The sequence below is a fragment of the Rhea pennata genome, chromosome 18 (assembly GCF_028389875.1).
Source record: "Rhea pennata isolate bPtePen1 chromosome 18, bPtePen1.pri, whole genome shotgun sequence".
Classification (NCBI taxonomy): Eukaryota; Metazoa; Chordata; class Aves; order Rheiformes; family Rheidae; genus Rhea; species Rhea pennata.
The window spans coordinates 4,871,556-4,892,630 of NC_084680.1; the positions used below are offsets into that span (position 1 = coordinate 4,871,556).

The 21,075-nt window shown below is 51.4% G+C and overlaps 1 protein-coding gene across 1 annotated transcript in view; it reads left to right on the forward strand.

Moving 5' to 3' along the window:
* Window positions 1-4,561: 4,561 nt before the first annotated feature.
* LOC134148809 (collagen alpha-1(I) chain-like) overlaps window positions 4,562-21,075 on the forward strand; it is a 114,983-nt gene continuing 98,469 nt past the window's right edge. The window contains exon 1 of the mRNA XM_062591304.1: window positions 4,562-4,658. Within this exon, the coding sequence (XP_062447288.1) occupies window positions 4,562-4,658 (97 nt within the window). The remainder of the gene's footprint in view (window positions 4,659-21,075) is intronic.

Sequence of the window (21,075 nt, forward strand, 5' to 3'; positions counted from 1 at the left end):
TCTAGCAAGACTCCCTGCCGCTACCTCAGATAGGCACGGGCACGGAAATAACAGGACACGGGGGTCTGCTGGGTGTCAGGCGCCTGCCGCATGCCTAGGGATGTAGCACTGCTTAAAAAAATAAAGTTATAATAATACTTGCTCTGAGGGCCTCGAATTTCCTGTTGCCAAGGTCTGCATTGCATGGAAGGAAGACCCACGGGATGAAGAAGGGACTTTCCATTTCTTTTGATAAGCGGATAACCGCCCTGCGTTCCCCACTGGGGAAAGAAATTCACTGCGAAAATCTCTTGTCATCGGGGTCTGCTCTTGGGATCCCCCTGACACTGCCAAGAAATCTCCCAGTGTTGAAAAGAATATCATTAGCAGCTGCAGAGCGCAGCTGAAGGGAGGACCAGCGCATTTTTGTGTTTTCCACTGTTCTTCAGAGACCAAGATCTGCTTTACGATTCAGTCTGTCTCTTCTCTCTTGCTGCGTTTTTTTCTGTGATGACACCACCCGAGGTCCCACTCGAGATTAGCGTATCGTGTGAAACACCCTACGTGCAAGGAAAATAGCCTTTCCCTCTTGATCTCCAGATCATGCTGTAGCGTGGGAAGAGAATGATTTTGCTGAAGTCACACAGCAAATTGTTAGCAAAGTTTGAAGCAGGGTAATTTCTCTTGACTTGTCTTCTGGACTGTGCAGCCCTTATGTACAGGGTTTGGGTTGCTGGGAGCGGAGACAGGGGAGTATAGGGGAGAGGAGTAGGATTTTCATTACGTTTTCAAGATATCCCAAGCAAATAGGACAAAGGCAGACTTCTGAGCATGTCTGAGCAGCATACAAGGTTTGAAAAACACAGTGAGACTTGAGGAGCAACGCACTCCTCGACTATATGGAGGCTGCTGGGGAATTTACTGCACCGCAGCCATCTGGGGAGCTGGAATCTGCCTAGGGTTTGGATGAACAACCTCTCCTCTCCAGATGGGTGTCACAGAGGAGTTCCAAAACAGCCTAAAATCCCATATGGGTTTTTAAATCCTAAAAGCCTTTTGGGGCTTTCTACAGGATTTTTTTTTCCCTCTCCAGGTTTGTTCGTCATGAGACGGGGCGGCAGTGCACCTGACAGCTTCTTAAGGGATGGGGCAGAGGAGCTGGCAGCAGGAATGCAGCGTCTCACGTGTCCGTTTTCTCTGGTTCTGGAGAAAATCAGCCATAGTTTAAACACATCTTGCTTTGATTTTGACTCCCCCGCTAGGGGATGAGCGTTCTTGAGCTCCTGGTGAAGACACCTGCTTTGCCCGTGAAGCTGGCCGTGACTTTGAAGTTGACCCTGGGCTGATGGTGGGGCGGGGGAGCAGAGACACCAGCAGTGCCGCCATCCTCGGTGCCTGCGCCGTTTCCGTAGCCGACCGGCCGCAAAGCCTTCTGCGCAACGCGGCTGGGAGCCGCTTTGTGTGAGCTGCCCTCTCCGACAAGGTGCAACTTGATAGCAGACACCGCTACAGTTCAGCTCCTTGTACCCACGGTCCTCACCCTGCTGATAAAATCTGAGCTTCCTAGGAAATCAGTATTTCCTAGGAGAGCAAAGGCTCCTAATCCCCCGCTCCTAGTTTTGCCGTTAGGGGGTAGCATTTTCTGACCTTTTTTTTACATTCTAAGGAAACAAAACCAGAAAAAGGCTGATTCATCTCTCCTTCTCTTCCTTGCCCCTCTTTAAGGGTCGTTTCCTAAAGTACTTGTCTTAGGCTGCAGCAATTTCTGGGTAAAACGTTGAACACAGGTAGCACGAACATTGAACAACGGTGCACAGGTAATTTGGCCCTTAGTAGTCATAGGAGCATGAAAAACCCGGTGCGGTTCGGCCGAGTCCCCCTCGTAGTCCCGTTTGCAGACGGTGCCCTCCAAGGCAGTGGTTTCCTTGTCCCTGCAGCCCTCTAGATTTTGTTCCTCTTGATAAGTCCTAAGTAGACGTCCTGATATTTGTGAAGCCGCAGAGAGCACCATTTTTGGAAGTGCCTGAACATAATAAGAAGCCTTCAATTAACACCTTCCATCAGCACCTTCCAAAATATTTTGCAAATGAGACTGGTTTGGGGCTTTTTTCTCCCCCATCTTGATTTGATAAAAGAAGAAACCGAGGTACCTCGAAGAGGACTAAAAGTTGCCCAAGGTCACCCAGCATGTGAGTGCAGAAGTGAGGACAAGATTTCCTGAATTCCTGCAGGTTACTCTGCCTCCTTCATTTCTATGTGTTAAAAATCACTTGAGCATGTATGGATTTTTTTTTTGTTCACAGGCTCCTTCTGGGGTGCTAGTGAGGTAACAGAATTTGGCATCTCACTAGCAGAAATGTTGGTTAATTGGAGGGAATTCAAAGGAAAGAAGCAATAACAAAATGATGAAAGGTCTGAGATTGAGTTATGATGATAGCTGTAAGCAGCTTGGCAAAGTCATCACGAAGAGCGGCTCGATAAGACCATACAAATATTTGTGGGGGTGAAGTCCTGAGAAGGATGAAAAGGAACGGTGCCGCTGAGGCTGTTCTAGAAGGGAGGACTGAGCAAAACATCTCCCAGGTGAACTGATGGAAACATTAGAATTTAGCCCCTTTACCAGCAGATGAAGTACTGGGAAATGCTGATGGAGCAGAACTGTGTTAATTCAAAGCAGACAGTATCAGTAACTACAGTTTTTTCATTTTATCCTCATCTGCACTTTCTGTGATTGCTCTGAAACAGAACATCCCAGCACCGGCTTTCTCTGTGCCTGTTTTTATTATTCCTCTGTTTCTGGCAGCCTGTTCTGTGCCCAGCACAGCACAAACAGAGGAGGAGGAGGAGGAGGAGGCATGGTCCTTGCCCAGTTACTCCTGCACAAAAAGCCCGAAATACTGACTGGGGCCTAAAACCCATCTTTTTTTTTTTTTGCCCAGGAGGCTGGGGAAGGGAGTGGATGTAGATGTGTTATGGGATTCAGCAAGGTGATTGCCTCCTTAACAGGATGATGCTGATCCTAGCTGACATGACTATTGCAGAGTAAATGCATTTCTTTTATAGTTTTTTTTTCCTCCTAGTGGAGGGGAGGGTGTTTAAAAGTAGGATTTGGATATGTGAAAGGAGCATGGAGCAAAGTCTCTGCATTGCAAGGCGGATGGGTGTGCCACAATAGAGATCTGCTTCGAGACAGAGACAAGAAACGTGGCAGGTGACTTTCTGCTGGGCTGCTAGGACGGAAGGACACAACCCTGGAAAGCAGTGGGCTTCAGCAACACCTTAGAAAAGGAAGCCCAGACCCCTATGATGTGTTCTTGATAAATAAAATCCTCTACACTGCAAAGCAAATGAATCCTTGAGTGTCTCTGGCGTTTATTTCCTTGACGAGCCAAGCAAGCCTGCAGCAGGGAAAGGGCCGTGGAGCTGGCAGACAGGATGAGCCCAGCACCTTTCACGCTGGGTCCCCGGGGCAGCCGGAGAGGCCTGGGTTCCCGGTGCTCCGAACCAAGCAGTGATCAGGATCTCAAGAGAGGAGCTTCCAGAAGCCCCATTTCCCACCGCCCCGGTGCTGTATTCACCTGCCCCACTGACCATGGCGATGCCACTCTGCACCTGCCTCCCTCCCGCACAGCCCGGCCCCGGCTACCCCTTGCCGAAGGTTCCCAATGTCCTGCGTCTCTGGCGCACGCCCTGGGCGATCGCTGCAGAAAAAGGCTAGCACGGCTTGGAATTGAGCCTGCCTCAAACGGGCCTGAGCCAAAGGCCCCGCAGGGCTTTCTGTGCATGTCTTTGGGTCTGTTGCTCAGGGCAGAGCACTCCTGGAAAGCAGCGCGGCAGCAGGAGCAGGGTCTGTGCCGCGTACCCTGGGCAGGTAACATGGGAGAGTTTAAGGCATAGCACAGAGCAGGGTCTGCTGTGGAGCAGGACTTGCTGTGCACAGTGCTGTACGGACACGGAGCCGAATGGCGTGCAGCCGCTGCCGGGTAGACAAACTCAATTTCGGGGTGTCCTGCAGTGGCAAGAAGGGAGCGTGCTAGTTCAGCAGCAGCACGTGCAGAGGAGGGGGTAACCCCAGGGGACCAGCGCAGCTCTCACCAGAGGGACAGGGGACCCTCAGCCCAAAACACCAAGCTGGGGGGAGGACAGAAGGAGGGGGGGGGGTGCTGCATCCCCAGGGCCCCGCCGCAGCAGTGCCAGCACCCCCATCAGCTGGGGAGGCTGAAGGCTGGGGGCGGGGGGCATCCTCGGGGTGAGGCGCACCCTCGATCACAGTTTGCAGCAGCTCGGAAGGGGGGGTTCGTTGCCCTGCAGAGGCCAAATTAGCGGGTGTGTGCGTGTTGGGGGGGGGGGTGGCATTAACCCCTGCGGCACCAGGCCGAGCAGAAGTAAGAGCGTGCGTGTGCGCGGCGAAGCGTGTTAACCCTTGCGGCCCCCGCGCAGGAGAGGCGGGCGGGGGGGGGGGAGGGCGGGCCGGGGCGGAGCGGCGCGGCGCGGAGAGGCGCGGGGCGGTGGCGGCGGCGGCGGCGGCGGCGGGGCCGGGGCCGGGGCCGGGGCCGGGGCCGGGGCCGCGGCCGGCCGCACCATGCGCTGCGCGGCGCTGGCGCTGGCGCTGCTCTGCGCGCTGCCCCTGTGCCTGGCGGCGCTGGAGCCCCCCGAGCCGGGCTCCGGGCTGCTCGCAGGTAAGAGGGCGCACGGCGGGGTCTGCCGGCGGGGCCGGGGCCGGGGCTGCGAGCGACCCCCGCGGCAGCGGGGGTGAGGGGAGGGGGGGATCCGCGGCGGGTCCCGGCGCGGCAGCGCGGGGTGCGGAGCCCGGCGCCCGGCTGCCGGGGATGCTCCGCGCAGCGCGCCGGAGGAGGAGGAGGAGGGAGGAAGGAGAGGCGCTCTCCGCTAGGATGCACTGTTAAGCCAGGATTGCCGGCCCGCCGGCGAGCCAGGTGCGAGGCGGCGCGGGGCTCCCGGCCCCTCTCCCCGCAGTCCCGTGTGACAGCGGCTCCCGGGGCTCCAGTGGGAGCACGTGTGGCATGAATTTTACGGAGGGGTGGGCAGGGGTCTCAGTGTGGTGCAAAAGGCCCTGGTGGCACAGCCGGGAGGAGGGCAAGGTGTCGCAGCCTGGCTCGCCGGTGGCTCCTCTGGAGCGTCACACACATATTGCAGCGGTGTGCAGCACTACTGAAACTTTGCTTGGATTTGGGGCATCTGCAGCGTCTCTTTCTCTCTCTGGTGCACCTCATCTTCACTTGCTTTCTTCCCAGAGGCTGGTCACTGAGTCACTGGCTGTCCCCTGTTTTCAAGAAACTTTTGGGAACTTTGAATCCTCCGTTTCCCATGGCAAAAGGAATGGCCAGTACTGGGGACATGGGAGCACAACGGCCAGGTCCCTTAGCTCCTTAGTTTAACGTGGGACACATCATGAGATTGCCTCATGAAAGCCTTAAGGAAACAGTTTCCAAAGCTGGAGCTGTGACTTTTCCTGCTGAAGTGATAGGCTCTCTGTGGGATGGCAAATAATTTGGTAGCACTACTGTAAAAAAGGGCCTTTATTTTGAAGGGAGATCTGGCTGTTTCAAATACATGACTTATTACTCTTCATTTGCATTACAATAACACCTAAGGGTCCTAGTCAGAGCTATGATCTCCCTGCTCCTATGCACTATGCAAACCTCTGCCCAAAAAACATATGAGTCTGGAATAAGCTGGAGTACACCACAAGCTTCAGCATGGTCATGTCGGTGGAATCTGGTCTTCAGAGAGAAAAATGCTGATTTATCTCAGTGGTGCTTAATTCCACTTGAACCTTGGATCAGAAATGAAGCTGGAGTGATACAGTTCACAGCCTGGAAAACTGCACTGGGAATTTCATTCCAGTGGTGGAAACTGGAAAGAAATCCAAGTGTGGGTAAGGTGCAAGGGGAATCTGGGGGTAGAACTTCACATCAGGAACATGGGAGCCAGTAGCTCAGGCAGCTTATGCAGGAGGGGAGAGGGAACAGAGGAGGGGTGCCTGAAGCACAGCTATGGTGCTTCCCTGGGACCAGCAGGAGAAAGGAAGAGCTGGAAGAGCCAACCTTGGGCTGTTGCAGTACCGGGAAGCTACATACTCTTCATGCGTTTTTTTTTTTTTCTTTTTTTCCTTTGGGTCATGGGCCAGTCCGAGGTGGGCTTGGCCCAGCAACTGTCGACTCTGCTGCTTTACCCTTTGATTGCCGCTGTCTGTGCTGGCAAAGGACATGAGCTCTGTGTGGTTTTCAGGAACTGCCATGTTGCCTCTAAGATATTGTGGATCCTACCTGTGAAGGGGGATATGGTCCTGTGAGTATGTGGGTTCCTTAGGCTTTGAGGTGGAAGAAGGCAGTCTTTTGGGGTTTGGACTCTTGGTCTTCAGATGGTACCTACTGGCGCTGTGCTCCCCCCAGTGTGGGCTATTCACAGGGCTCTGGGGCTCTGAAGTGGCTCCCCAGACTCTGCTTTGCCTTTTCTGTGCCTCCACCCAGCTCTCAAAACTGCAGCTCTTCAGATCTCAGCAGGGGATGTGGCTTCCCTCCTCCCACTGCCCCAAGCCCTAGTTGCTCTTGTGAGCTGTTTTTAGCTTGCTGTCTTCTCTCCCCCAGCCAAAACCCCTCTCTCAGTTGACTCTCTGCTGCCTCATGCCCGGCCTTGCAGCTGGGTGATTTTTGTGCTGATTTAGGGGTGAGGGTGAAGCAAAGAGCAGTTCTTGGCTGCCCTTCCCGATGTCAGAGCTGGGTACGGCTTCGTAACCTGCAGCAGTGACCCGTGGTGCTCGTGCAGATAGCCAGGGTGCTTCACGCACTGGGGTCGAGTTAAGTGGAGAGTAACGAAGCGGAGAACGACTGCCAAACGAGAGCAGCTAGCGATTCAAGCCCCAGAGTTGTTGTTTAAAGCCTGCGGGACCTTGTTGAGGTTGAACATTCCCTCTCCCAATGCGAAGCAGGAGGAGAGGGAAAGGGATGTACTAAAAGCGATGTAGTATTTGTGGCACATTGAGTTGGAAGGAAATTAAAGCCATTTCTTAGGTGGCTTCACTCCGGCCTAGTCGGGATTAGATTTTGTTGGTTGTTGCTGTCTCCAGGTCAGGACAACAACAGGACCTGCTTGGTTCAGGGCAACAAAGTTGGTATTATTGGGACATGTGCCCTCACAAGAAATTTGGAGGGTGATTGATTTTCAAAGGAGAATTATATGGGAGCTCATCTCCCCTGGAGAGATGATAGCTTTGATGGAAAAACCTGGTTATGTGCACATATTGGTTGGATTTTCAGCATGTAGCTAGTGTGGACTCCCTTGTGCAGGGAAGCCAGCTGCAGCCCTAAAGCCTGGTCTCTAGAGGCGAAAGACTGGAGCACTGAGCCAGGCTCGCAAAACACAAAACTACCCAAACCAACCAACCAGACAAAACATGTCATCTGAGAAAGTGATCCGGAAATTAATGGGAAGGAACAATTTGCCCTTAATTAAAGTTTAGAGTTACTCAATTAAGATCTGCTCAATTAAGGGAAGAATGGTGTCTGACAATGCACCATTTGGCTCCTGCAGATGGTATCTCTTGCTCAAAGGTTGGTGAAAGTAGTTTTTTAATAAATTCTTCTCCTGAAGGGCTGAAACTCAGGGATGTCAAATAGTACAACTTTGTGCAGCAAAACCCAGCAGTCAGATCTGGCTTCACATGTTATTGTCCATTTGTAATTAGGATGCGTATGTGTACTTTGTAAACTAAACAACATTTAACTTAATGTGAGTTTGCAAAACTATATAATTGATATGCATTAGTACAGTTTGTGTATATAGAGTAGGATACGTTTCATATACTATGGATCTTACTAATAAGTGTGTGTATATTAAGCAAGCAAAATAGTGCTAAATCCAAATCAGTTTGCAAAGCCAGTCACTTAAAAATCCAGAAACACCAGATTTGGAGTCTTCATGTCTGCTCCATTTGGTCCTCCAAGTTACTGTGGAGTTCTCAGTTATACAATTTACTGGTATTATTTTCTTCCCCTTGCAAGACCCTAGATTGTGCACTTAAAGGGGCCTAAATACAGGGCATGGGCAGAGGCAGGTGAGCACACAGCTTGCTCTGGAGCAAATGCACCTAACACAAATGCGAGGACTTGCACGTGTGAACTGTTGCCTGATTGTTTTTGAACTCCATCAATCAGCCTAAAGTTCTTAAAAAGATGCATATTGCATCAAAATTAATGCATTTGGTGGCACTGCAGGCACCTTGGTCAGTCCAGCCTGGATATGCCCCGAATTCCCGTGCAGGTGCATGCATGGAGCCGGTGCTGCTCCCGGGACTGCTGTACCCGCCTTTGCAGTGCCTTTTGCTGCTGTGTTTCGCTTTGCCAAACTTCAGCTGTTTGGGCTGAAATGGCTTTGCGTTACGCCTGCCTCGTGCTAGATTATTAGGCAAATTTCAGCCCGGGCTACCCAGCCGTTTGCAGGAGCTTTCTCTGTCTGTAGCGTGTGTCCGTATTGCTATAAGCTGGAGCGCAGGCTAGAGGTTTGGCAGCGTCCCCACAAAAAGTCCGTTCAGATTAGGCCGAGTTACAAAACCCTTAGAAAATCCAAGGCTTTCCAAGAGCGGTGGCCCATGGAAAGCCTCATTTCCTATAGCCGTGGTCTCACTGTGTTTTTAAGCGCCATGCCCGCTCTGGCTTTCTGGTAGTCCCCAGCTCATGGGTGCTGGGCTGCTGCACTGGAGTTGATTTTGTTGCATGTAATAGGTCTAAATCATTACGTTTAAATTCTGCTGTGCTTGGAAGGAGTTTCAGGGGTAAATAAGTGCCTTTCCTTTGGGGAAGACTTTTCTAGGTAAGGAGGCTAAGGGATAGGCTGCGTGCTGCAGGGATGTGATCATGCAAGCTTCTGCAGAGAGTTTTGCAAGATGCATGTGTCGCACCGGTGGGAAAATAAACAGTCTGAATCTGGCCACGCGCTGTTGTGCTTCGTCCCGTGGCTTTCGTTGTAGAACTAGTGACAGCAGCCTTGCCAGTAAGAAGCTCGAGCTCCCATTGCTCAGGCCCGAACACAGCTACCGTCTATTTTTCAGTGGTGGAGACCTCACGGTAGCCAAACAGGACAACTCGCAGAAACCAGCAGTAATTCCCCTCCCCAGTGCCACTAAGCCTGTGCCATTACTGTGATTTTGGCTGAGCCCCTGGGTGCTGGTACTGGCCATACAGCTGGAGTCGAGTGACTGGTGGGTAATGGAAGGGTGCCCGTGGTGCTACAGGCTTGGTCCTCCTTGTCCGAGCTAGGTGCAAACTCCACGTTGCATCTACTCAGGACCTGAAGAAGGAGCCCACCTCCATGGAGATGCTCTGATGTCTAGTAGGGTGGTGCTTGTCCTACAGTTTGCTTTCGGCTAGATGTGGAAAGGGTCTCTTTGTGCTCCTGGCTTTCTGCCGTGACAGCGTTGGGGGGGCACGGCTGTTTCTGAGACCTCTGTCCCTCCATAGCCAAGTCACTAGTGTGCCACCATCAAAGCCAGCGGTCAGGAGGCAGATGCGGGCTCAGGGAGAGCAAGGCGGCCTTGCAGCTGTTCTTGTTGTCGTCCTACAGGGAGCCTGGGCTGGGAGGGGAAGGGAGATGAAACCCATCTCCTGCCTCACGAACCCTTGCAGGAACAGTGAAGGGAAGCAGCCCACAGCTGATTTGCAGCACTTTGGTGATAGCTTCCTCGTGAATGATCGGAATCTGTTGTTGTATTAAGCCTTCTGCAGCCTTATCCTTGTATTTGCTGCTGTGGTGTGACAGGCAGGATGATAGGAAAACGTTGTGGGACTCCCACACCCTGGTGGATCACTCCTGGCTGCCCTAAGTTAGATGCTAAATCCAATTTGGGCACTTGGAGAAGACATTTGGTCTTGCAGCCGTCTTCACTTGGAGGTGTTAATGCTCTGGTTAACAAAAACAGAAGTTGCTCAGCACTTCTGAAAATTTAGCCCTTCTTTTTTCCTAACCGAGGAGGGAATTTGGGGCTCCAGGAAACTATGTTAGCAATCACTGGCCTACAAATGCTCTTGAGATGTCTCCACGTGTTCACTGCACAACTGCGCTGAAAAGTTTTGCTTTCGCTCGTATAGGGAAGATGTTTTGAAGTTGCGAGTGTCACGAGTGTTTGATTCCCAGTGGCCTTTGGCTCCCATCCTGCCATGTGAATCCTCCCTCTAGCAGTGTTTCCTACCCAACCTACTCGAGTGGGACACAGAGAAGACTGGCACAGATGGACGGGGACATGTCATTACCCCTGTGTAATGTAACTGCACACATCCAGCAGCCCTGATCCTGCCAGCTGCCGAGCACCACTCGCCTCCTTTCATTTCAGTAAGCAGCAAGTATGCTGAGTAAAAAAAACAGAGGAACCGGTCATTCCACATCAACTGCTGTCTTGTCCTTCCCAATGAAGTGATATTTTCCTTACCTTCTCCCCATCCTTTTTTGGTTTAAATCTACCACTTCGCTCTGTTAGAAACAGCTATGGGCCTGCTAGGCTCCTGCCTCAGCTCTGGTTCATTTGCATTACTCTGGTTCTACGCCTGTATTGGATGATGGTTTTCCATATCAAATCACGTTTGATTTATTGCAGTATGCCTAGCACAGGCTGGCATTGGGATTCTTTTTGTCCTTGAATCTTGGTTCTCAGGAACCAGGCTGCTGGTCAAACCTTGGACGTGTGTAGAAAAGAAAACACTAAACTGAGCAGAATGAAACACTACCCCCAGGTACTTCATCCTCTCCAGGGCTGGACTTCGGGCACGGATGGCTGTACATCCAGAACAGTGCTGCCACATCTTGGCAAGACTTCTTTTTTTTTACTCCCCATTTTTAAAGAAACCAGCCTGGCAAAGCTAGTTGTCTCCATGTCCTTCCCAGCGCTGCCTTGCGTTGCAGCGTAAGCATGGGGCTTGGCAAGGCAGAGCCTCCTCGGCTCTGCTGCCCACCCCTGCCCCAAAAACTCGAGAGAGCAATGCAAGGACAAAAATCAGTTTCTGTTTAGAACATGCCAACCTTGACAGCGCATCTCTATGCCGCAACTAGTAACTACTGGTAACTAGTGCAGCACTAAATTAGTGCAGTGCTAATTGTCCACATTGAACTTTGCGTGGCTCTGAGCTGCCCCCCGGCAGTGTGATCTCCACAAGGTTAAAGGCCACTGTGGGTCACAAACCGCTGATCCCTGTGCTGCTGGGGTCCAGGATGCCCCAGCTCCGGGCCGGTGAGCCGGCCCCTTAGCGATGCCCGGGTAGCTAGGAGGAAGGCAAAGCGAGGTCCCGGAGCGAGGTGGGCAGCCCTGCACACTGCAGAACGGTTTAGCAACTCGGTTGCAGCGACTGCGCAGTAACGTTTGCAAGGACCTGCTGTGACAGGGTGTTGGAGGGGGGGTTTCTTTCCCCATCACCCGCATGCACTGCTCACTTGCTGTTTCTTCACACGTGAATCCCATGGTGATGTGCCTGCTGGAGGATGGTGGTTTGGGAAGGGGTTCAAGGAAAGCTCATGAGATGGTGTCTGCTCTTCAGAAGCCTCCATTGCCTTCCTCCTCCTCTCCCATTTCAGAGAGGGCCACGGCGTGCAGGCACCCATGGCAGTATGATGCCACCAGGGGCTTGCCCAAGCAGGCCTCTTGCTCCAGGGTGCTCAGTGGTTAATAACTGAGACTCTGCTCCCAGCTGGGGCCTTGGCTGCTTGCGGGGCTGCTGTTGTGCTTGGCTTTTTACACGGGGTTGAGAAGCCGTTCAGTTGAGTCGTGCAAAGCATTGCGGGGAAATTGTTGTTCTAGCTGACTGTGAATTGCCATGAACTTGGTAACGATTGGTGACAGCTAAGCCAAAATGGTTCTTCACACCAGTGGCCTTTGTGTTGCCCACAGGGTTTAAAGTCTTTCTGTTGGTGCTGCCAGTCCCAGATAGTCAAAGATTCAGTCAAGGGATCCAGTATTTATTTCCTGAATACCAAGACTTAGACATACATACTTCCAGGCTTATTTCCATAGAAAGCAGGTTCACCCACTCTTTTCAGAATGGAAGAGGAGTTCCTGCTTAATTCCCATGACTCCTGGAGCTGAGGCTTCAGGAAAGCTCCCAGCTATCCTGCTGATGCTGCTAAAATGAGCTGGCAGCACTGCTTGTTAAGCTGAGCTGGTGTAACTTGCTTGGATAAACAAGCCTGTTAAAGGCTTCTCCAAACAGTGAATTCACGTAAGAGCTTCTCAGAAGCTTAACACTGGTCTTAGCACGAATATCCCTCTATTAGCATTGCATTGCCTTTCCCAGAGATGGTTCATCACTGGAAATCAGATACGTCTGCAGGACCCTCACAGCATCTGTGATGAGCAGAAAGAGGTTGGTCCTTCCCAGACAAGAGCTGTTTTATTATTAAACTTGCTAAAATCTGCCTCTCTCTTGCTGCAAACCGCGGGGAGCCTTGCAGCTCCCTAAGCAGCGGTGGCAGCTGGGCTTGCCTAGTGGCAAGATGTTCTTCAGGAGATGGATTGTTCCAAAGCAGACCAGTGCTGGAGCCTTGCAAGGGCTCCAGCAGTGACAAGAGCCCTTCCACACTGTAGGTTCATCACCATCAGGCTCTTGTTTGAGGTGTTGCTTATCTGAGACCAAAGGTTCTTCCAGGTTGCTGTGAGAGCTTTTGCATGTGCAATTCCTTTTTTCCTGCTCCGAGGAGCCATGTAATCGGTGTTCGTGTTCACTTGGGAGCTCTGCTCAGCAGTGGAGCCCTGGCAGCTGGAATGGGACCTGTAGCTCCCCACCTGGCCTTGTGTCTTGTATTTGATGGCTCCATATGACAGGTGGGCAGAGTTCATCTCCCAGGAAATGTGCTTCATGGAAATGATAGGGGGAGCACAGGTCAGACACATTTAGCCCAGGGAAAACAGTTGGTTTCCTCCTGAAGCCCCTTTCCCTTTTGTTGCTTTTACCAGAGTGCAAGCAAAGGTCAGACTTTTTTTTTTCCTTTTTGATTTTTTAAGACCATTTAAATAGCAGTTTTTATTTTCTTAAAGGGAGAGGAAAAAAAAAAAAGCCAGAGAAAGGTAATTAACTTTTTCACTTATTGAACATTGCCTGTCCTAACAATTAGCACTATGCAGAGATGCTTCCCTACTTCTGGAAGATAGATTAATTCTAAGTTGATACATTTAGATAAAATATAAACTATTTCCTTTGAGAGCTGGAGAAATAAAAGAAGCAGGTAGGTAATATATTGCAAAGACATCTTAAAGCACTTCGGAGTGCCAAAAACTCATGCGTGACGGATACATGGATAATTTCTCCTGCCGCTCTGCTGCAGCCGGCTGTGGAAGAGGCTGCAGCCGGTGCTTATCACAGCAGCCGTCCCCCACCGCTTAGACTTGGAAATGGAAACCACATTCGCGTGAGGATTTAGGGGAGGATGCTGCATTGCAGGGAGCAGCCCAAGGCCTTTCACACCAACCGCTCTGGAGCATTTTCTTGCTGTCCTCTGCGTGGACACGCGTCCTCCCTGAATCTCAGTGCTCTCCTGGAGGGAAGAAGGGTCCCACCTAGCAAGAGCCCTCACCCATGGTGTGAAGGGAGGAGGAAGAGGCTCTGATGAAGAGCAAGGTTTCCATTTCCAGTGGAGATGGCTCCCAGCAGATGAGATCCCGCTCTTGGCATCTTCAAGCCTTGCAGAATGGGGCCGCCCGCTGGGCACCTCGCTGTTTGGGTTAAGGCTCTCGGGCACGAGGAAGGGGAGAGGAGAGACACAGCCAGAAGTAACTGAAGCGCTTTCCTGGTTGATCTCTGACATGGAAACTTGAAGCAGAGACGGGTGCAGTCCCCTTATGGTGCCCTCTCAGTAGGTACAAACATGTCTGCGTGTTTTTCTCTGGGGGTGTTTTGCTGAGGAGCATCTAGGAAGAGGATGTCTCCTTGCCTTGGCGGAGCGGGAGGCGTGGGGGCCGCGGCACCCCCGTCCCCCGCCGGCCCCGCTGGGGCTGGGCTCTGTGCTGTGCTCGCTCGTGCCGTGAGCACGAATGCTGTTTTCCCCCTCGTGCGCTGGACACGCATTGCAATGCGGGAGCGAGACTGCTCCAGCACCTATCCGACGGCACGTAGCACCCGTGCAAACATCAGAGGAGCAAAAACCAGGGGCTCAGACATAGCCAAAGCCACAACAAGAGAGCAGAGTCTCGGTCAGATGTGAACTGAAAGTGTTTTTTTTCAAGCGACCCTAGGCATGAACATTGCAGAGTCATTTGGGGGGGGGAGGAGAATTTATTGCCTTGCTCAAGCAATCTGCAAAAAGCTTTGGAAAAACACCCAATGGGTTCTGGCACTGGGCTGGAGACATAGACTTGGGTCCTCTTTTCTGGACTGTGCTTTATTCACTCTCCCCAAAATGCAAATTTGCATGCAAGTAGATTTGGAAATTCCTCATAAAGATGGAAAATGGCTTCAACTGGAATTTGAGATTTGTATTTTTCTCCCAACTCGTCCCTTCAAAATGAGCCATTGAGATTAAGTTTTATTAGAAAGAAGGGGGAGAAGGAAGGCGCTCGAAAGAGCTCAAGCAGAAAGCTCCTGCTGGCCTCCTGTTTTGGTGCGGTTGATAAAGACAATGATAAGATCGTTTTGCAGTCAGCCAAAAAATATATATTTTTTTCACCCTCAGTTCCATCACTAAAGCAAAATCTGCTGCTCGCACAGCTTCAGCCTTCGGGCTAGCGCGCAACCCTGAGGTGCGCGCGCCTCGCTCGTAGCGGGAAGGGGACACGTCCATCCGGGCGGGAGAGCGGGGAAGCGTCGGGGAGGCAGGCGGCAGCCCGGGCGCTGCCGGCCCGTGGCCCGAAGCGGGGGCATTTGCCGCCGGCGGCAGCGTGCCGGGCTGGGAGGCCGTTTCGCTCCACGTTTGCTGGGTCGAGTCCCGACTCCGGGAGCTGCTCCTTTTGCACAAGACACGGGTCACCACGGCCTCCTTTTCCCATCCTTTCGCAGGCAGTTTCTATGCACGCTTCCCCAGTAGGAATTTTTTTCCATGCACGCTCTGCACACGCAGAGGAAATTCTGTATTTGTACAGCACCATGTGTGACCCAGATCTGATGTGTTTCAGGGCATTTGTACACCTCTGTACTAAAACTCAGGCAGTGCTTGAGTGCGGCTTTTTGGTCCGAAAGAGGTACGTCTTATTAAGAGTTGGTTTTTTAGCTTGTTGCTGCTCAGCCTTTGCTTTCCTGAGCCAAAGCTGGCCTTGTTTTCAGCGGCAGCTGCCCCGGGGCGTTGGAAATGTTGGTTTGATTAAAGGGGCAGGTTAAGCCAGCTGTCATCCAGCGGAGGCAGCCGCTACGCGAACCTCTAGTTTGACAAAGCTGCGTTATTACTACTTCTCTGAAACAGTTGGGTTTTGCCTGTGGAAATGCCGGTCCTTGTTTGCGTATGTGTTGGCGGGCGGCCGTGCAACAGCCGAGCGCGATGTGCTGTAACGAGAGGTTGTCGGTGATGCAGAGGGGCTATGAAACGTTGAGCGTTTTAAGTTGGATCTCACGTTCTGGGAGTGAGATTTGCATGAGCAGATTTGAAGCAACTTCTCTGCTCTTGTTTTCTTTTTTTTTTTTTTGTCTTACTTTTTAATTATTTCCCCCCTGTTCTACAGTGTTTTGAATGCTTTGAGGATAGCAAACTGAAAGGTTTGAGTGAGGACCTTGAGATGGGGACAAAGGACCTAACCTTGGTGGTCCTGCATGGCAGCTGTCTCCTGGGCATGGCAAGAAGCAATGTCCACCTGTAGGAAAACGCGGCATCCCTTCCTTCGGAGCTGGAAAAGAGTCCTGGGGGCTTGACCCTCAACCCGCTTGGTGCCAGGCAGGAGACACTCCTGCAGTTGTTGACATGCCCCAGCGGGACTCTTCCATGCTGACCTTAGTGCTTCTGGCCCTTCCTTATAAAGGATCCCTCCGAAAGCCCCTCGGATATCCACCTGCGTGCTGCAGGAAACACCTGAAAATAACAAGGATTAATCCCTATTTTGGGCGTTGAGCTGCCTATTCTTGCAGCTGCTCAAATCCTCTGCCCAGCGTTAAAACACATTTGGAAGGAAAGCCAGTTTAACACAACGGTGGGAGCCAGCAGTTGGAAGGAGGTATTTGATTTTAAAGCCTTTTCCTCTGCCAAAGCGAAATTTATAGCTGCCCGCTGCAGCTTTTGCTCGGAGAACAGCTCCGAGGAGCCGGGCAGTGTCATGCCGCGAGGTTCGCACTGCGGCGCTGGCGGGTGCCCTCGGTCCTCCTTCAGGCTCACCAGCAGGCTCCAAGCTGTGACAGTGAGTTGCTCATATTGGCCACAGATTATGGGGCTTGAGGTACAGCACTTAAACCCCGCGACTGCTAAGCCACAGTAAAAGGGTGAAGCACAGGGAAAGACCATGAAAGCGCACTGTGCAGGTAGAAGGCACCTGGGAACGGCCATTTGGCTTTTTGTTCTCCTAAATCGGGTTGAAACACCTGCATTTTGGCTGTGACCAGCCACCTTCTCAATGCGTATCTGATGTTTTCCGTATGGAGACCAGGGACTCCCTATTGGAGGCTGAAATACAGTGAGCACCATGGAACACAAGTTTTTTTGCTGTAGTGCAGTGGGGGTGAAGTAGCCGATGTTGCTGCCAGACATGTTTCAAAGGAACTCGGTGGCTGCAGTTAGATGACTGTAGGGTCTTTCGTGGGCCAGGGTGGTTATTGTGTGGATCTTCATTCCTGATGTTTCAGAGCTCATTTTGGAAAGATTTTGCTTCTGCTTTGTGGTCTTGGAGCAAAGCTGGGCAACCAAAGCCCCAAGCGCCAAACCCACAACCTAAATGAAAAAATCCACAATTTGTTCCTGTTTCCCTTTGATAACTGCATGTTTTAATCTTATTTGGGGAGAAGAAGGGCCAGAGTTCCTTATTCAGGCGTGTTTGAGCAAGGCTTCAGCCTGGGGCAGATTGCGGGTCTGTTCTGACCCCCACCCTGTACCTCAGAGGCAGCAGAAAAAGGCAAGTGGAAATTACCCCCAACTTTCCCAGTGATAACTCCCTTGCAGGAACTGATGTATCGGAGAGGCAAAACCTGGGCAGGTCACAGCTGTGTCAGATCAAAGCTGCTCCTGGTCTTGCTGCAGCCTGGGGCACCAGAGGAAAGAGCCGCTTGTACCATGTCAGTGTGAAATGCACACGCGCTTGTGTGTGTTTGTGTATGTGTGCATGTGTGTGTGTATTTAATCCCTACAAGGCTCAGCTCATGGCCAGGTCCTTACTAGTTGCATTACACTTTGCAGAGCTTCTTGGCATGGTGTACCCACGAGGCTGAAGTCAGCTTCGATGGCTACAAATTGCTCGCGTCTGTTGCCAGATGGGCCAACACTTGCCTGGTGCTGCTGGACTGGCTTTGATTTGGCCACGTGGGTCCCCAAGCAGACTGCCCATGCCTCAGTGGTGCCCCTTGGGGCAGAGCCTCTCTCTTTTCCAAGATGGAGATGGAAACCCTCCTGAACTGGTGAGCTCTTCTCTTCCCAAGTCTGTTTTGAAGCAGCAGCCTTAACTCTGAATGCCTTCCCGGTGGGGTGACAGGGCAGTGCTATCTGCAGCAAGAGCCTTCATCTGGGCTTGCTAAGGATCTCCCCAAGTGCTGCACAGCTCCGAATGCTCCTGTGGCTCATTGACAGTGAAAGTTATCCCAGGCAGATTAGCCAGATCTGTCAAAACAACATACCGTGATTTAATGGCTAAAGTCCACAATGTTTCCCCCCTTGCAGGATAAGCCTTTAAGCTGCTAAACTTGCTCTGAGCAAAAATGGGGTTTTTTTTGATGGGTCTTTCTAATGAGATCAGGCGCCTGCCCACAGTGAGCAGCTTTCGGAATCCTTATTAATGAGATCATTATAATGCCTCGCTCGTGGTTTTCCTCTCCAAATGAGTGGACGTTTGGGAATCCTATGCCATATGCAGTAAAACTGCTGTTAATTTTCTTCTATAGCTTCACTACCTAGTGTTAACTTTTAATTATAACCTCCCACATATTAACTGTAGCAACCCATGAGTTGTGATTGTATATGTTATTTAATTTGCCGCTGGTCTACCTCAAGGTTGGGATTTTGGTAGAGTCGCAGTTGCTGGAGAAATTTAAATTCAGATAAGGTGGTTTTCCTAAAGGAAAAGATGCTTTTTTTGTAGCTTAGACACAGCTATTAGTCTTGAAGCAGGAGTTAAGCTGGAGATCACCTATGGTCCCTTCTGCTTTTAAAATGCATGAATAGGAGGAAATCCCTTGCTCAGCAACGCGTCTCGTATGGGTTTATGGATGCTGACTGAGCTGAAGTGACCCAAAATGAAACTAAAGCAGCAGAACTGCTGTGCCTCATTGCTGATCCCAGGCATGCCTCCTTTAGAAGACAGTGCTTACAAGATGCATCTTTGGTTCTTGTGGTTTAATCACTTGCATTTTAGATTTTCCTGTCTTAAGTAGTCATGGTTCTGGGTGAGCAGGGTGTAACCAGGCCCCAGCACTGCCACTGATTGGGAATGTTGCTTGCATTTCACTGGGAGAGCTGGGCTTGGGAGGAATCAAGTTTTATGGCTGCTTAGATACTCCAAGCATGCTTAACGTCACACGCAACCGCAGGAGGCAGAGAGTAAGTGCATCATGCACAGCCATGTGTGGGAGAGTAATTCACGTTGCCAGAGACTTCTGGAGGTCGGGTAGCACAATGGCAGTTCAAGGCAGGCCCAGCTAGACCAGGAAAAAAAGGGCTGGATGTAAATCTTAGACATTGTATCCCTGACTTTGTATGCTGGTGTCCCTAAAACTTACTGGCAGGTCAGCAATGACTCTAAACTCATCCTTTCATTCCTCTTTTAATTTTGACACGCTTCCTCCCTCTTGCCTTCCCCGAGCGCCCTATCTAACCGGAGGCAATCCCTGCTGCATGCTAGATCGGTTACAACATCCCAACGTCTGTTTATTCTGCTCCCAGATCCTGCCTGACTCAGCTGCCTTCCTCCTCCCGGGAGGAGAAGAAACCCAGCTGTGAAAATTGCCCGTCGTGGTGCTTAGTGTCTTGTCTAGGAGGACATGCCTCCAGCGGCTCTGGCGCTGCAGGCTGAGCACAGCGGGCCCGTGCGCGGGGCCCGGCTGGCCTTTGCGTGGCGGTAGGCAGGCAGCAGGAACAGCCCCGCTGGAAGGACATGAAGCTTTCTCGCCTCCCAGCTCGCTGCTCGGCTTTACTCTCTTAGCAAATCCCATGCTCCTCGTACTTGTCAGTAAGACAGGGATGACACTTGCCGCGGCAGGATTTAAGCAATAACGCAGCTGCAGCATTCTGACAACCTTGTCACAGCATTATTTTAAAGGGTAATTATCTAAAAACTGTAACTTCACATGTATTGGCACAGGAAATAAAACATCTTTGTGCACAGCAAACGCGCACAGCGCACACGTATCTCAATGCCTTTGGGTAAGCTTCAGTCTTCGTCCTACCCAAATAGCAGGATTTTCTGCAGAGTCAGAGACCCTCAACACATGTATCTGCAGTCACTGCACAGACCCCAGCACTGTTACAGTGTGGTAGTAGCTCAGATGCTCTGTGCTGTCTGTCCACATATGCTTTCCCCCTCTCACATGGGGCTAAGTGGCATAATATAACCTTTTTCCTGTGGGGATGGCAAGAGCCAGCACACTGGGTAGTAGCACTGGAGAAGCTGAAACGGGCCACCTGAAGATGACTGTTGTTGAGGTGAACGTTTTCCTGTTGAGGCATCAGTGACATTTCCAGAATTGTGCCTTCATGTTTGAGCTCTTATTTGTGATATGTGCAGTCTGCTTTAGTTTAACTTGGTCTCAAACTTTGGAAAGCCATGCCTGAGAGTTACGTCTGCGACTGCAGCCTCCTCCCTTCCAGTGCAGCTGATACTCTGGAAAGGGGAGAGGTGAGGGCAGGGGCTACAGGCTAATGCACTCTCAGGAGGTGCCCAAAGAAGGAGGGAGCTCCAAGCCTTCTCCATGTGGCCTCCTGGGAATTACAACTCTCAACACAGAGTTTCATTGCCACAGAGAAGGGAGCAAAAAGAGGTGCAATGTCAAGAACTGGAGGTTGACCCTAAGCCTTGGTGGTTGCGACCCTCTCTGGGGCATTAAAGCAGTGGATTAAGGAGCATCCCAGGGTATTCCAGAGTATGTTGTGTTGGTTTGTGGCTTCTGGAGGCTTGCTCATTTCAGATGTGAGGGACCGCCATGCTGTCTGACTTCCTGCCTCTCCTGAGTCAAACATGTGCAAACGTGATCATGAATCCCACCGTGTATGGCTCTTTTTTATACACACAGGCTGGTATTTCCGCCCATCTCCCTCTCCCCCTGTAGGGCCCCTTCATAAAGAACTTAGTCAGCCATTGCTTGTGACCTTGACCTTTGCACCTCTCCTCCCCTCCTCCCAAAATATGAAGCATCTGGCACACATGTGCTCCCTGGCTGCTCGGTGGATTTGGTGGAGCTGCACTTTCACAGCACAGGCTGTAGCTTGCTCCTGGGTTCTGCTGCTCTGCTTTTGCCCTTTTGGGAGGTGTTTGCTCTGCTACTATGGAGGAGTGCCTGCTTCTGGCCTGGTGGCTAACTGTGGGGAGATCTTGCCCTTAGAAGTGGCCTCTGAGAGGAGGGAGGGCTTGTGCAACTTCCTTCCTTTCATGTTGCTCAGAAAAGTTTCCTCCATTGGCTGCACTGGAAGCATTCAAGGATTTGACCATCAAGAGCAGGGAGTGATCCAAAATGACTCCAACTCTACTAAAAGAGAGGGAGTCAAATCTCTTCTTGATTCCTACGTAGTCCTGGCTTCCAGCCAGGGAGCTCATTGGAGACTCTTTTTAAAAGGCCATTTTGAAGATGGAATTAGCTAGTTCTAGTTAATCCATTCCTGGTGCCTCCAGCAGCCACGCAGTTGTGTGGTCTGAGCTTCAGATCAAGAATACACAGATACTTAGATGTCTTGTCGCTTGGCCAAGGCGTATTCCTCTGCTGCCAGCACAAGGGAAAGGGAAAGGATGTTTCCCTTCTTCTGTGGCTGATTTGGTGGTGCTGGGGATAACTC